The 16,400-nt window shown below is 50.6% G+C and overlaps 1 protein-coding gene across 1 annotated transcript in view; it reads left to right on the top strand.

Moving 5' to 3' along the window:
• The window catches only part of LOC119403272 (atlastin-1), a 28,702-nt gene extending 20,827 nt beyond the window's left edge, over positions 1-7,875 (top strand). Inside the window, exon 4 of the mRNA XM_049418250.1 lies at positions 7,693-7,875. Within this exon, the coding sequence (XP_049274207.1) occupies positions 7,693-7,875 (183 nt within the window). The remainder of the gene's footprint in view (positions 1-7,692) is intronic.
• Positions 7,876-16,400: the final 8,525 nt, after the last annotated feature.

The following is a 16,400-nucleotide window of genomic DNA, read 5'->3' on the forward strand; positions in this document are numbered from 1 at the left end:
TGTTGGGCGTAGACGTTCGCTCGCTGGCCTGTCGAGACAACGCGAGCGCTACCACGTGATTCTGCTCCATCAATAGGAACGCTCAGAGCTCATTGCCTTCTCTCGTTTGAAAACTGTGGCGGAAAGATAAAATGGTGTCACTGCCTTTAGTTTAATTGTGGCGGCTTAGTCGCAACAGTATCCGATTGGGAAGCGCAGTTCAGTCAGCGTTTATTGTTTCGCACGGTGGAATTGCGATCGCGGTATCTTGTATATTAAGATACACGATACATTCTTCAATGTATCGGAAATACAGATACTGATACACGTTTTGCCGGACGTATCACGATACAGATACAAGATACACAAATAGTATCTAAGATACTATCTAAGATACATGTATCTTCGACACTGCCCAGCACTGCCCCACATAATACAAACGAGACGCCCTTTTATGTGTCGTCTTCCTTCTTTGTTGTTTGCAAGTCTTGTGTATGTCACATTAAAGGTGATATCTATTGCATGCCAGTTCCTCATCGGCAAAGACAACCCATTCTTCCTCTTGCAGGTATGCTGAAGCTCTTGAGTAGCATTGTGCAATGCCAAGTACAGAAAGTCTATTTACCCTAATAAGAAATTGTTCATGGGAGAGTTGGTGAATAAGCTACAACGTCATCTTTCCAGCGATAAAAAAAGACGAAGGCGTGACAGACGGCAGGTAAAGCGCTACTAACTACTGGTTTACGGCAATGAGCTACAATGAAATACCGTTACGACCAGCTCTAGAATGCATCTTGCCAGGCGCCATTGTGCGTGATCCTGTCAATCAGACCTGTCAGTCAGAAAGTTTCCCCATAATTTGGCGATTGGAGGCAGGCGCAGACCGCCGCATTTTTCTGTAGAATGCTTATGCCCGCGTGGTCGAGTGAGCGTGGAATGCCACCATAGACGGGTTTCGAGCAAAACATCGCGGGAGTCTTGGACACCCCTTTCTGGCGCGATGTTGTCGGGATGAGATATAACACCTCAGGAGAGGTTCTCACCAAATAACTGCATTCTTTTGCCCGAGCGCGGGCATCAAAGTTTGCACGTGCTCATGTAAGCTGTCTCCATCTTTCCCGATGTTAACGACACCTCCTCTCTCCCCTTTCAGACTTTCTCCTCACTGGCGTTCAGGATTAGAGTTGGATTGGAATGTCGGGGCGCGGCGCGGCGCGTGCATTGTGTGGTGCACTGGTGTTCCCCAATTGGACTTCTCGACATACGAGTGTGTTGTGTGACTCATTGTCTCCTTTCTGGAGGCCCGACGCCCGGACGGCAAGTCATCGGATTGGCGGGAGCTGCGAACACTGGTTTTCGAGTAACTCGGGGTTGTGTGACTTGGGGCTATATAAGCCGAAGACGTTTTGTATTAATTCTCTTGTTATTATCTTCGAAGTTCTCTCTTGCAAAAAGATGTAAGTAAACCTCTGTCTTCACGTACGAGCGCCTCTCCTCTCTGCCAAGGATGAATCCGGCGGCGGGGGCCAGCTACCAAGGGAGACCCGCCGAACCCGAGCCCTGACAACTGGTGGCAGCGGTGGGATGCTGCTGTTACGTTTGGCCTGAAAATTCATCGAGGCAGACGCTATTGAGCGTACAGCTGTCTGCCAGAATGCTGTCTTCCCCCCGTATCGGCGCTTAGACGGAGGCAGGAACGCTGATTCTTCCTGGAGGAGCTTTTGCCGAGGGAGCGGGCAGGTCGCCGTGGATGGATTTACCAGAAAAAGGACGTTGGAATTCGAAGACCCCTTTTTGGCTTGTTGTTCTCTGCGTGAGATAGCACCGCAGGAGAGCTTCTCACCCAGCCACTTCTGCCTTCTACCCTACCGCGGCTGCGCCGTTGAAGACGCTCCCATCAACCCAGGTGGGGCCTTCCCCGAGGCAGCCATCATTCAACGCTTCTTCCGAGTATTACCGGCAGTGGAAGCGGAGGTCATCGGCCCTCCAACCCCAACTCCCCTTTGGACTGAAACTCCTCGCCGACCTTCTCACCTACGAGTCTTCGGGGCGTGGCGAGTGTATTGTGTGACTCTTTGCCTCCTTTCGGGAGGCCGGACGCCAGGACGACAGGTCACCGGATTGGCGGGAGACGCTGACACCGGTTTGCCAGTGCTTTTGCAGTGACAGTCTCGGGGCTATAAGAGCCGAAGACTTTTAGGGGCTTAGCTCCTCTTAGTCTAACCTTGTCACGTCTCCGTTGTCCGGCGTATTTCCCGGCAGCCGGCAGTAAACGGCAGTATCTGTCCGGTGGTGGTGGTGGTGTGCGGCTGACCACCCTTACTGCGCATGCGCATACCCTCTCCACACACCTCCTCTCCACTCCCCCTCACCATGCCCCATGTCCTCTACCTTTCTCCCCTTCCCCTCTCTACTTCCCCCTCTCCCCCTCTCCACTTCCCCTCCCCTTCCCTTCTCCCATAACCAGTCTTAAAAACGGAGGGGGCGTGCACACATGAAGGCTCCCTAAAGACAATGCGCTGTGACAGTACGTGATATGTATCGCCCTCTCCTCTCCTACGCTTCCCCCTCTTTCTCCTCTCCTATGCCCCCCCCCCCCTATCTTGCCTCGCGGCGCAGCGGCGCCGACGCAGGCAGCGTCGCGAGGCAGCGTCGCGGCAGCGTCTTGATTGAAAAAACCGACCGCTCGCGCTGCACAACCGTTCACTGACCACCCCGTATATATAGGCACTGGATTTTGACCTCCAAGGTAGTGCGTGTGTGCGATTTCTCCTGTGCGTGAACAATGAAAATTCACAGCGTACATGTAAAATTAAAGTGAGCTGCAAGTCGTCATACCTCTCATCGAACCTTTAGTATAAATGCGCCCGATCTCACGTCGGTGATGATGTACTGGGCAGAATTCACGGAAGATTCACGGTTTACCGATGAACCTCCGCAGCTTCGCCCACTCATCATCATTCACTCCGTGGATATGCTGTGAATTTTGATGTTATTTCGCTCTCTTTTCACTCCAATCCCCTAATCATGTAAATAAATCTACGTTCCTTGAAAGAACGCGCCTCCTCACTGGGAATCATCGGCTATGGGGACGGACGGCGGGAGCCAGCTACCGTAACGAGACCCGCCGAACCCCCCTCCTTACAACTGGTTGGCACTGGTGAGATGGACCTTGCGACATGGTGCTGCGTTTGTGGTGAGTGCTTGGTCTTTGCTATGACTTTCCAGGCTTCATTTTGCGTTTACACTTGAGTAGTGTAGAAGCTGGATTGTGTTTTTGTGGGTTAGGTAGATCACCTAGTTATGCGTAACGAGTGAGTTTGAGGGATCACCTAAATATGTGTGAACAGGACGAAAGCAAAGCGGCAGTCATGGATTTGAGGACGATGCTGAAAGATGAGCTTTTGTTTGTGTGCGAGCATCTCGGCATCAAGGTAGATAATAAAATGGCAAGGACAAATATGTGGAAGCTGATTATTAGGAATCCAGTGAGGAGGACATTAACTGCGCGTTAATAGCTTTCAAAAGGTTTGAAGAGCGAGAAAAGAGAAGAGAGGAGAATGAAACAATGGAACGTGAGCGAGAGAGAGAACGCGAGAGACAGGAACGGAGGGAGAGCCTAGAAAGAGAACGCGAAGAGAGGAGAACAGAAATGCAACGTTGGAAGTGGTCTCAAGTAAATTCACGCATTCACCAATTCAGAGAGGGTGAAAGTATAGAGCGTTTTCTTACCTCTTACGAGAAGGTTTGCACAGAACTTGGGCTAGACCGGGACTATTGGTCTATTGCATTATACAGTGTTTTTCCGTGTGACTTGTTTGGAAAGATAGGGCACCTTCCCAAGGAGGAGTTCAATAAGTACGAAGTAACTAAGGCAACTTTATTGCGGTGCTTCGGTATCACCCTTAAGAGAGAGCAAAACAAGAATGACTTGCAGAGAGATCCTTCTGCGGAGAAAAATGCGCGACAGGTCGTTGTTAGTGAAACCGCCCAAAGAAAGGCACGCGTTTCTCCGATTGTGCGAAGGTAGAGCGTGAGCTAGAAAAGTCAAGAGAAAAACACGAGAAAGAAAGAGAAGAACGCGAGCGAGCCTTAGACGAAGAGATTGAAAGGTTGGAGCGTAAAGTTGAGGCAATGCGGCGGAGAAGTCGGACGTCCGCAGAGGTTGCGCACGAAAGGTGCGAAGAAGTGGCGGGTGCGGTGCACTCTAAAGCCACAGAGAAAGCCGCTCCCTTGTGAGATACTACCAGGGAAAGGTACGCGTCTCTACGAGTGCGACATGCGCACGGAGCCTTCTGCGGAGAAAACCGAGAGACAGGTCGCGGATGGTGAAATCGCGCCTGATAAATGTACGCGTTTCTCTGATTGTGCGAAGGCCGAGCAAATAGAAGACGAGACCGCGGCTGGTATCGAGTCTGAAAGGATTCCGAAAGGCACTCCGTGTGGGACCGAGGCTGGTTCTAGCCGCCCTAATAGGGTCATTGAGGAGTTGGAGACTTCCCTCGCACCCCAACACGCGAATGGCCTTCCGGAAGTCGAGGGAGAAGAGGACAACGCTAGTCCTAAACGTAGCGGTAACGCGACGCTCCAGAAAGACAGCACTATGGTAGAGAGCCTCTCTAAAAAAGTTCCTTTTGATAGCGGAGGAAATACCCCAGAGTGTGAGAGGGCAGAGAGCCATACTGTCGAGAAGGGCGCAGCTGTAGTTTTTGCAAATGAGAGCACAGATCAATTGAACCGACAGTGCAACGGAGCGGAGAAGTCGAATGACTTAAGCGAGAGAAAGTGGCGCACAAGCATCCATGAGTTATGAAGATGCCGATGTCGCAATCCAGAGTGAAGTCCACCGTAATCGGGGAAATGTTCGCAAACGTCGCCGAAAAAGAAAAAAGCGCACTCGTGCGGCGCCGCGAAGTGTTGAGACAGGTGGCACACGGCAGGGCGAAACACAGGACAGGCGAACCAGCAGTTTGAGAAAATGCCCTTTGAGGCGTACAGTCGGGTGCAAGCGACCGCCGCAGCGCAGAAAGAAAAAGGACAGGTCATCGGTCAGTTCAGGGAAACGTCCTTCGGGGCGCGCAGTAAGGTGCAAGCGGCGACAAAGAGGAAGCGGGGGAGAACAATGCGCATCTCCACGACGGAGGGTGCCTTCGACAGGTACAAGTTTGAGGGGACAACCATGTCGAGGTATTCCTAGACGCAAGGCAGGCGGAGCAGAGCGCCTAGCGAGAGCAAACAAAAGGAGAGGATTGCCACTCTTTCCTCCGCGTCTCTGGCATCCCCTTCGCCTTTGTGAAGGAAGCAGTCTGAATTCCCGAATGAGGCGTGACGGAGAAGTAAAGCTAATGGCGCGCGCACATTGTAGTCTCTGGCGAACTGAAATGCCGCCAAGACCGCGACCGCCACGAGCACGACTACAAAGGGGAAGAAAGCTGTAAGCTTGTCGGAGAATGTGACAGTTTGTCGAAAGGATTTTTTGTAAGGTTATTCTAGTTTGATGTAGTGTTCTTTTGTTATCTCCGCGACTAGTTTGTTTAGCTAAGCAGTTTCTTACTTTTGGTATTTTTAAGCGATGTATGTGTTCATTTATTGAGCCTATAAGCTTTAAAGGACCCCTGACAGCGAAATTTTTGTTGGTGGCTTTTTTGCTGTAATTTGTAGCTTTGTGTCTGGTAAACTCTAAATTAAATCGTAAATGCTCTAGCGTATCGTACAACTAATTCTAGCGTAGTTAATTGTGACCATTCTAGCATCACATCAAAACGCCCGCCTAAAAACCACAAGAAACCGGCGCCCCATGCGGGGGAGCGTCAAAGACCACGTGCACTCAAGCTGTGGTGACGTTGACAGCGCGGTTTTCAAATCGGGGCCCCGCGCGCGGTAGAGATTGAAAGTATGTGGGTGCCTCGGTATGGGTTAAACCTGTTAAGCGCGTGTCCCCTCACGAAAACTACCTCGAGAGCAGCCCGACAACAGAGCCAGAGGGGTGCGGAACAATAGGCCTCGCCGGGTGCCAGTCGTCGTATTGTGCACGTGCGCCCAGCAAACCTTCTGTGACGTCCACAGTACTTGCTTTACTCGTGGAACGTCACACGGGGCCTCTATCTACGTCGTACCAGGATGTCGCAAGGTGCAGCCAACTCAAGTGAGCACTCACGCTTACTTTAAAACCAAATTAAGATATCTTAAAGGCAACGTTCGTCACTAATAATCGGTCAGATGTGCCCCCGTATACAGGAAAGTCAAACAACACAAAGATCTCGAGATTTCAATTTTGGTGTCAGGGGTCCTTTAAGGATTAAGGATAGGGACACGTTTCAAACTGTTGTATGATGCAGCTGAATCTGTTGTGAAAGTGTTTGTTAGTGCGTCAGGGTGTGTCTCAAGTAGGTAATAGCGGCTATGTTTTGAGTTTGTTTTGAGTGAGCGTAGAGAATACGCACAGATATCTTGTGTAGATTTTAGGCAGCCTTCATGTGAAAGTTGTGTTCTTGGTTGTTTTTCGTGCAGTTAGATATGAGAAGGTAACGCTACATAGCAGTGCGGATAGTAGGAGCAGACTTGTTTTAAAATTGGTTGTTTCAGGGATCTAGAGCCAGATTATATCTGCTTTTGGTGTTGTTTTGCTTGGACGGCCAAAATGATCCCTCTTGTAGGCATCTCCTCATCCATGAGTGTTGTAGCTTTGGCGGCACGAAATTCTGCTAAAATTTTGAGTAGCGGGTTTTTCATTTATTTGTGTGTCTTGAGAAGCCTGGAGAGTTTTTAGCGAGTCCAAGGCGCTTGATTACGGCATGGCACTGTGTTGTGTGGTTCACTTTGCTGCTGTCGATCATTGTGAGGTGGTTTGGGAGTTTGTTGCGAGTTCGCAGTTGCGGTTACAAGACAGGACGTCGTCCTCGTCACCAGACTTTCTCTTCGTGCCCAGCGGTTGTGAGCGCTGGCCAGCCGAGATTTTCCGGGCGGCGGAGGAGCTGTTACGTTTGGCCTGAAAATTCATCGAGGCAGACGCCATTGAGCGTACAGCTGTCTGCCAGAATGCTGTCTTCCCCCCGTATCGGCGCTTAGACGGAGGCAGGAACGCTGATTCTTCCTGGAGGAGCTTTTGCCGAGGGAGCGGGCAGGTCGCCGTGGATGGATTTACCAGAAAAAGGACGTTGGAATTCGAAGACCCCTTTTTGGCTTGTTGTTCTCTGCGTGAGATAGCACCGCAGGAGAGCTTCTCACCCAGCCACTTCTGCCTTCTACCCTACCGCGGCTGCGCCGTTGAAGACGCTCCCATCAACCCAGGTGGGGCCTTCCCCGAGGCAGCCATCATTCAACGCTTCTTCCGAGTATTACCGGCAGTGGAAGCGGAGGTCATCGGCTCTCCAAGAGGGTGTTGCTTCGGGGCGTGGCGAGTGCATTGTGTGACTCTTTGCCTCCTTTCGGGAGGCCGGACGCCAGGACGACAGGTCACCGGATTGGCGGGAGACGCTGACACCAGTTTGCCAGTGCTTCTGCAGTGACAGTCTCGGGGCTATAAAAGCCAAAGACTTTTGATGTTATTTCGCTCTCTTTTCACTCCAATCCCCTAATCATGTAAATAAATCTACGTTCCTTCATGAAAGAACGCGCCTCCTCACTGGGAATCATCGGCTATGGGGACTGACGGCGGGAGCCAGCTACCGTAACGAGACCCGCCGAACCCCACTCCTTACACTGCTAACCCAGAGTCGTAACAACTGGATGGCAGTGGTGGCATCAAACGGATCCACCACAAGAGATATTGTGGACAGCCGATATGCAACAACTGACTGCATAGGGTGGGATCGAGTTCACCGACTGGAAGGCAACGCTGAGGCTCGCTACCTGAATGACCTAACGCCGGACGACGGCTGCTCGTGGGACTGCTGACAACTTCGGAAGGAACGGTCTGAATTCATGACCGCATATGGTAGGTGCATGGCTTTCCTTCGCTAGGATATCACCAGGCTTTGTGTAGGATTGTATTACAAAGCAGTGATATGTAATTGTTGACGGAAGCATGGATAGTACGTCAAAGTTGTTTGGTTAGCGAAGAGTTAGCAGCATTGGGGGCAGCCATGAATTTGAATATACTACAAAGGCCGGAATTGTAAGAGTCGGCCCGAGAGTTGGGTATCCAAAGTGCCGAGTCAAAAGGAAAGCCAGAAATAATTGAGTCGTTCGAAGCAATCGGGGCAGACGATGAAGAACTCGAAGAATGTTTAGGGTACATCGAACTAAAAAGATAGGAAGAGAAGTGCAAGCAGGAAAAGAGGAAAAGAGGCGTAGGTAGGATATATAATGGAATCGCAGAAAGGAAGAACGTAGGAGGGAGTTGCAGCCATTAGACGAAGAATTAGAAAGGTCGCACCGTGAGCGTGAGGTGCAGCAGCAAAGAGGCGAGGCATCTGTAGATGCAGCGCACGAACAGTGCGATGTAGCGGCGGTGCCGTCTAAAGTCGAAGAAAAGCTAGTGCAGGTGAGTGAATAGTGGAGGCCCTAACTCGTTCCAAGGAAAGAGAGCTCGCGGCCAAGTCGGGGGGTGGGGGTTCCGTGGCGATGGAAACAGGGTTAAAGAAGTGTTCCACAAAAAATGAACCTTACAGCCCTATAGACGATGTCAGGGAAGGCACGCCAGCTTAGGAAGCAGTCGGAAGTTCAGAGGGTTCTCGGGTATCTCGCGAAGCGGAGTGCAACAGCAGAGCTCTTAGACGTGAGTCCTGCCGTGCTGATTGCTGAAAAGGAAGGCGATCCTCCTATGAGGATCCAAAAGTCACAAGGGCTGACTGAGGCACAGGATAGAGAAGACAATGCAGTTAACAGCTCACTGGTATGCGAACTGCCTTGTACAGGAGAAAACAGCTGCATATTTCTTGAAAGCGTTGAGCTATCTGCCAGTCTAGCGAGTAAGGAAGAGAATGATTCATTAGGCAATCATCAAGACTGCGTGCGCGAGACAGTTGGCGAAGGTATTGACGATGTCAATGAGCGTCAAAGTAGGACGAAAGGCTCCAAAGTCGGCACCATGAAGCCTGCAAAAAGGAGAAAGCATCCGAAAAACAAAAAATGCGGCAAATATTGCGACGCGTTTGAGGAAAGGCTTCAAACGTCAGAGCGAAATGGCGAGAAAGGTGATGTTGTCATCTAGGACGGGTTTGTATGCATGCGCCTGAGCAGCTGGAAAGAAAATGAAAGAGAAGCGCATTGTGTGCGAAAGTGGTCGGAGGGCAAGGGACCTCGCGTTTGTTTTCGCGGCGCGTCGGAGCAGGTGCGAAATTGCAAGGTCGGCGAGTCTCGCGAAGTAGCAGGAGGCTCCACAGACAAATCGGCTTCGAGGAACGTAGTGGGTTTTGACGATGGGATAATTAACTTACATGCATGTTGTACACCCCGCTTGACGAGCAAAGCCTTCTGGGTGCGGCCACCGCGAGTGCGACTGAAAAGTTGTTGAGCACAGCTGTAAGTTTTTCATGGAATGCCGACTCAGGAGTTGTGAAAAGGAAATTTTGATTGTTTTTTGTGTTAGGAAATAGTTTTCTTTTGTGATCTCCTCGACTATTGATGGTTTAGGTAATTAGTTTTGAACTTTGTTTTCTTTTTTAGCGCTCTATGAGCTTTTCGTTAGCCGGTATAGACCGTTACATCGGGCGAGGAGGACCGGACTGGCAACCAGCGCTTTCCTCCTTTCAGGCTTGTGCGCGACGGCGCGGAATGTGCAGGCTGGTGCTTGAATTAGTGGCGTTTTTGAACAATATTTGCGTGTTTTAGGTCGACCTGCGGATTTTATTCTCTTTTATTGCGATGTCAGCCAGCGAAAGGTCAACGGGAAACCACTGTGCCGTTTTTGGTTGTGCTGACAACTACTGGAAAAATGAAACTGCTGTGTGAATAAGTATGCGACGTGCATCACTAAGCGCGGAGTGTGTGCGGTTGCAGACTCTTCGAGGTACATCGTTTCTGTCACGTTACATGTCACGACAGCAATCGGCAAATGCCCCAATATATCCGGAAGTCCCAGAGTTACACGCAGTCAAATGTCAATCGGATGTGGCCAGATTTTCGAGCAAGCGGTCAAGTACGGCCCTGTCCGGTAAAGTGCAAAACATCTAAGCACCACTCGAGTAGCCGACTGAGTTGTTTTCGCTTCGTTTTATTATTATATTTTAATATGATGTGTTTGGTCTAACAATTAGCTTCGTAGTTCGGCTCAACGCGGTGATCGCTGCAGTTGATGTATACCGGTATTAGAACGAACGAGAAATCCCTCACTTCGCAGCGGGGTAACCGGCATCATACACTTAATTATTGCTCCGTGCCAGCCTTGTAAAACCCGAACACTCAATGAACACTGCCTGAAAAGGACGTGGCGAGACGTTTGTCGTCAGGTTACAACTTCCGTAAGACAGCGGGGTGTATCGTATACGACGAGCCATATGAAAGCCGAATAGTAAAAAAAAAAAAAGGAGTTCTGTTACTTCGTGTGTAGAACAGCTACCTCAGGAAGACAAATTTTTACATGGTTAAGAACTGTGTCCGACAAGTCGCGCATGTTATAAAACATAGCTAACTCTCTTCTAAGCGCGATACAAAAACCACGTTCTTACGTTTGTCTGGTGTTTCTTAAACTGCCAATTTTGCTGCTTAGCTTTGCGAACGACATCAATAATTCTGCAAGAACAGTACATCTGATATTGGAGGTTATAAAAAGAAATAAAAAAACGCGATGCGCCCCTGATGTCGATGAAAGACTCGAGCCCGGGCGCGCTTCGTGCCTCACCAGCAGAAGAAACTTTTTAACCATCTTCATCTAGCCCCGCCACGGTGGCCTAGTGGTTATGGCGCTCGACTGCTGACCCCAAGGTCGCGGGATCGAATCCCGGCCGCAGCGGTTGCATTTTCGGTGGAGACGAAAATGTTTGAGGCCCATGTACTTAGATTTAGGTGCACGTTGAAGAACCCCAGTTGTGCAAAATTAACGGAGCCCTCCACTACGGCGTCTGTCATAATCATATCGTGGTTTTGGGACGTTCCGGTACCGATACCGGACGTACCGGTACGTGCCGTGATCAAAAACGTTCAGCCCCTGCATCATCGTATTTGAAATCACCTAGCAGTGACTTACGCGTTCTGTTGGGTGTTAGGCATTCCCTTTCTCGTAGCCCGATTTCCCGATCTGTTGCCGGATTAGCGGTTGTTTGTTCGTGTATATGGAGTGAGCGTAGTAGCTATTCGGCGCAACGCCGTATGGTTGACGTAACTTCACGTCGAAAAGAGGACACCGCTGTATTGTATACGCGATCGTGCACGTAAAGTTTGTAATTCCAGTATGCACACAAAAACAAGCACGCAGCGAGCGCACACCGCACAATATATACATCACGTAGTCCGATAACAACAACATAAGTTTATTGCCCTTTCGTTGAACGACACAGCCTCTAAAAACGTACGATGCCTTCGGCGCATGTTATGTACGGCGCGTCAGACAGCAAAAACAAAAGTTCACGTGTGTTCTGAGTTGACATAATGAGTAAGAAGCAACAGAGCGCACATCCGAGAGCTTCGCATGCAGATACCATGCATTAGTGATCAGCAATGAAGCGAACGTGTACGTATACATGAAAAGTGACACCCGGTACATTCCGCAGTGCACGCGATTTGCACCGGGTATACGCAACAGCTGGGCATTGCGTAGCTTTCCTGAAGAAAACACACAAGGAGCAGCATGCGTGAATCGACTGCGCCGCTTGCACGGCGAAAAAAAAGGGCTCGAATCGCGCATGCGCTTGCAAACGACACAACAGAAGTCGCGAAATGTTTCGAGGCTCCTTCGCTAGGAGGCGATGCGGGTGTTGCGATGTGGAGGCTTCACGAATGTGACGTCAGGGCCTCTCCTGCAACCACAGCCACACGCGCACCTTCCATACAAACGCGGAGATTCGCACATGCCAGTGGGTTGCCAGACGAGAGACGGCGCCGTCCGCTAGGCACTGTGGCGCCACCCACGAAAAAAGGTCTATACGTTAGTTATCATTGGAAGGATAGTGACACGCATCAGAGTGAGTTGAGGGCTTAAAAGCTCAACTCCTTGTACAGGTTACGACCGTTGACTGTGAAAAGAGCTTGTGGCGTTTCTGCTGCGTGTCATTCGTGGACAAAAGAAAACATACCGTCAGGTATGTCCCACGTGTTGGATCGCAGAAAGAGCGTTTCCATAGTCAACACACGCCGTTCTCTCTCTCTCTCGCCACATGGCGAGCGCGGAGGCGGTGGCGCCCTCTCTTGCACTCAAGCAAATGGACCATCCCGACAGCAGACGACGGTACACGCCGACACGCCGAGACCCAAATGTGATTCGCCCCTAAAAGTTGAGCCTGAAGACAATGCAGGGATGGCGCATCTGTTTCCAAGCTGGCAACGTCAACACGAAAGCGCCTTCTCTGATCATAGTAAAATATCTGCAAATATACTGCAAGTTTCGGAATATCAAGTAGACAGGAGAGAGGAAATAAAATGACACTATTTTAATGAACACACATTTATCTACGTTCGCCTTTTTCAAATAATATGCGAGACCACGTGAGAATTCAGTGATACCTGTGACTTTTAAATGCGAAGATTTTCCTAGCGAACCTCGGCACTTTGGGCGTTTCTATCAACGTATCTATCTATCTATCTATCTATCTATCTATCTATCTATCTATCTATCTATCTATCTATCTATCTATCTATCTATCTATCTATCTATCTATCTATCTATCTATCTATCTATCTATCTATGTAGCCGCTTACGGCTGGGTGCTCTCGTGATCGCCTCCTTAACTTAGTGTAGTCCAAAATTGTCATGGAAGGGTAAGAGGATTTGAGGAATATGACTGCCTGGTCATGACAGGACTAACGTGAAATTCCTGTCGAGGACGTCGTCAAACCCTTTCCTCCAGACACGTGTGGCACATACCCGTTTACACGGGCCGCGGTGTGCGGCTATGCGCCACAGGTGATTGACAGTTTATATCTACCCAGGAACGGCGAGAACAGACATGGGTAATTAAATTTGAGAGCGTCAAAAAAAAACCGACATCGGCAGCGTTGACCAGACGAATGCAAGGATTACAAATGACGCTCCCAGCAGGAATCGAACCCAAGCATTCTGCGTGGCAATCAGGTATTCTGTCACAGAGCCACGCCAGGTCTAGAAATTGCTTTGGAGAAACAGCCTATGCAGGCGTAATGGCGGTGCAACGTCAATTGTAGTTGTTGTGCTGGCTATCTAATTTTATAACAAAGCAGTAAACACTAGGTATGTACTCATATGATGCAGGCGTCCTGCCATGTCAACAAGTGTGGTTCCAGTGTTGTCTACGTTTTTATAGCAGTCTAATAAACATTACGTTTGTATTCCTATGATTCAGGAAGCTAAATGCAAGCGTCGCTCGACCCCGGATGAATAACCTAACGAAAGCTACGTATGAAATTGACATCATCGCACCGTAAAATGCATTTCGTTTCGATATAACAGACGTATGTGCTCTAACGTGAGTGCTAACGTTACGTCACACCATAAGTTACCCTATAAACGCCAGTGCTGTCGACGTGCCTGGTAAGCCCACGATGTGCATACCAACTACTAAAATTACAAAAACACGTCGATACACTTCGTAACGCTCGGCCTAAACCAAAAAATGCAGCATAGAACTAGTCGCTGACTGCTTCTCATGGTACCAGTTCCCACATGGCGTGGAATCTGGTGAAATTTTTAATAGGTTTTACTACAACGAGTCCTTTAGAGAATGACAACGCCTTCACAAATAAAATACTCAATCAGCCAGCGCACGTGCGCTTGCCCGTACGTTTGGTTACTGGCGTTCCGAGACCCGAGACGTAAATGCGTTGCGCAAACTTGCTATTTCCGAACACACGCCACTCCGATTACACATATTGCCACCCGGTGTTTTGAGCCAGCATGCCGTGGCAAGCCGAAAAGGCGAAGAAGACGAAGGCGAGGAGCGCTAGCCGTTGGACCGTGTCTGTCATTCGCGTCTTGCTGTTCCGGTGTTCTTGCCCTACAACGCCTATAAGTGCGTGACAAACTGGTGGTGGTGCGGGGTAATCTATGCACCGTACCCCTCCGAGTAGCAAGATCTCAAGCATCGTGCCGGTGGTTACTCCTGTGCACCGCGCCAGCAGAAGGATTCGAGGACAAGCTCCTGAGTTTGGACTGCTCCCAGACAACATGGCGGCTCCGACCATCCCAACCGACACCAACCAAACCGGTACGGAAGGCACAACGCCGCTTCATTGTACTTTGCTCAATCCTCGAACGCCAAATCCCTTCCATGGCGCTCCACATGAGGATGTGGAAGATTGGCTTGTGCGCTACGACTTTGTTGCCGTGCACAACAAGTGGGAAAACGCAGACAAGCTGCGACACATCTATTTCAGCCTCATGGATGGCGCACGTGTTTGGTATGAGAACCGTGCAGGCATCTTGACATCATGGGAAGACTTCAAACGCAGGCTTCTTGAGACTTATGCCAACCCTGATCGTCGGGAGCGAGCTGAGCGTGATCTCCAGTCCCGCATACAAATGCCAAACGAAGGCGTTGCAATGTATGTCGAGGACATGACGCGTCTTTTCCGACGAGCCGACCCCAACATGGCAGAAGAGAAAAAGGTGCGGTACCTCACGCGCGGGGTGAAAGAGCAGCTGTTCGGTGGGCTTGTGCGCAGTCCGCCAAAGACTGTGTCAGAATTTCTTTCTGAAGCCGTGACCATCGAGAACACTCTTCGGCACCGGGCCCCATCATACGAACGACAAGTCAGCGCTGCCTCAACTACGGACTGCTTGGGAGCTTTCGGTGGCCACATGGATTTCTTCCGAGAGCTCATACGCTCAGTTATACGCGAAGAACTTCAGAAGCTGTCAGTACCCTCACCGCCCACTATCTCTTCTTTGTCCAGCGTTGTCCGAGATGAAGTCCAGCATGCCCTAAGAGAACCGTCTTTTATGAGAGAACCTCAGCCACCGAGTGACTTTCCCCGGATGTCGTATGCTCAAGCTTTGAGGCAACCGGTCACACCTGCAATGCCGTTTCACACCGCGGCCCCGGTCACACCTGCAATGCCGCTTCACACCGCGGCCCCAGCAATGCTGCAGACAGTCCAAGCGGCCCCGTATTACAACGACCATCGACTGACACCGCGGAAATCAGACGTATGGCGGGCACCAGATCGACGTCCTCTCTGCTTCCACTGTGGCGAAGCTGGGCATGTATACCGACAGTGCACCTACCGGGAGCTTGGCCTACGCGGATTTTCGGCGAACTCACCGCGACCTAGGTTCGGCCAGCGGCCCCCTGAAATCGAAGACTACGTTGCGCAGCAGCGTGGATCCTCGTCATCCCTGCATCAACCTCGCTCCTCATCACCGCGGCGGTTTTCCCCTAGTCGCCGTAGCTATTCGAGCGTGGTGCAGGGTCGGTCACCCAGCCCACGCCGGGAAAACTAACCACAGCGACCTTCGGGGGCAAGGCCGCTCAGACTGGATATGCTCAAGGCCCCCCTATCGACGCTTACGCGAACCGACGATCCACCGACGACATCACCGACTGATTCCAGAAAGGTTTCCTTGGACATTCCAGTACTGCTCGACGGTCGCCAAGTCAGTGCTTTAGTGGATACGGGCGCGGACTATTCTATCATTAGCGAAAAACTGGCCGCCCTTCTGAAGAAAGTGACGACGCCTTGGAACCGAACGCCAATTCGTACTGCTGGCGGTCATATCGTCACACCGCTCGGCGTTTGCACGGCACGAATACAGATTCGCGGTTGTACCTTTGTTGTTAGCTTGAGCGTTCTCCGTCAGTGTTCTCGAGACCTAATAATTGGAATGGACTTTCTCAGAGAGCATGGTGCTATCATCGACACTCGACAACGCCTCGTCACATTCTCGACAAAGAGTGCCACAGCATCGAACGACACTAGCCACCATCGAGTATGTCTGCGTGTAATAGACGACGCTGTCACGATACCACCGCGTGCAAGTGTCGTGGTTAAAGTGGCGTGCGACGGATTAGCACACGGCGAAGTGGTGGCGGAAAGCAATCATTCCTTACTCCTTTCCCAAGGTGTCTGCGTAGCACGAAGCCTGGTTGACCTCTGTGAAGGCCACTGCGAGGTTCTTGTCACAAACTTCAGCTACGCCCACCGGCACCTTTTCCCCGGTACTGTCATCGCCTACGCCGACCCAGTAGCCGATGTCACTGAGTGTTTTGCTTCCCAGGCGATCGACACTGCTGAAGCACCTCTCCGCGGAGTCGACATAAGTCCCACTCTTCCTGGCGAAGACAAACAAAGACTACGCGACCTGTTGCTGGAGTTCCACACTTGCTTTGCACGTTCGTCGAAGATACGTCAGA

The sequence above is a fragment of the Rhipicephalus sanguineus genome, chromosome 8 (assembly GCF_013339695.2).
Source record: "Rhipicephalus sanguineus isolate Rsan-2018 chromosome 8, BIME_Rsan_1.4, whole genome shotgun sequence".
Taxonomy (NCBI): Eukaryota; Metazoa; Arthropoda; class Arachnida; order Ixodida; family Ixodidae; genus Rhipicephalus; species Rhipicephalus sanguineus.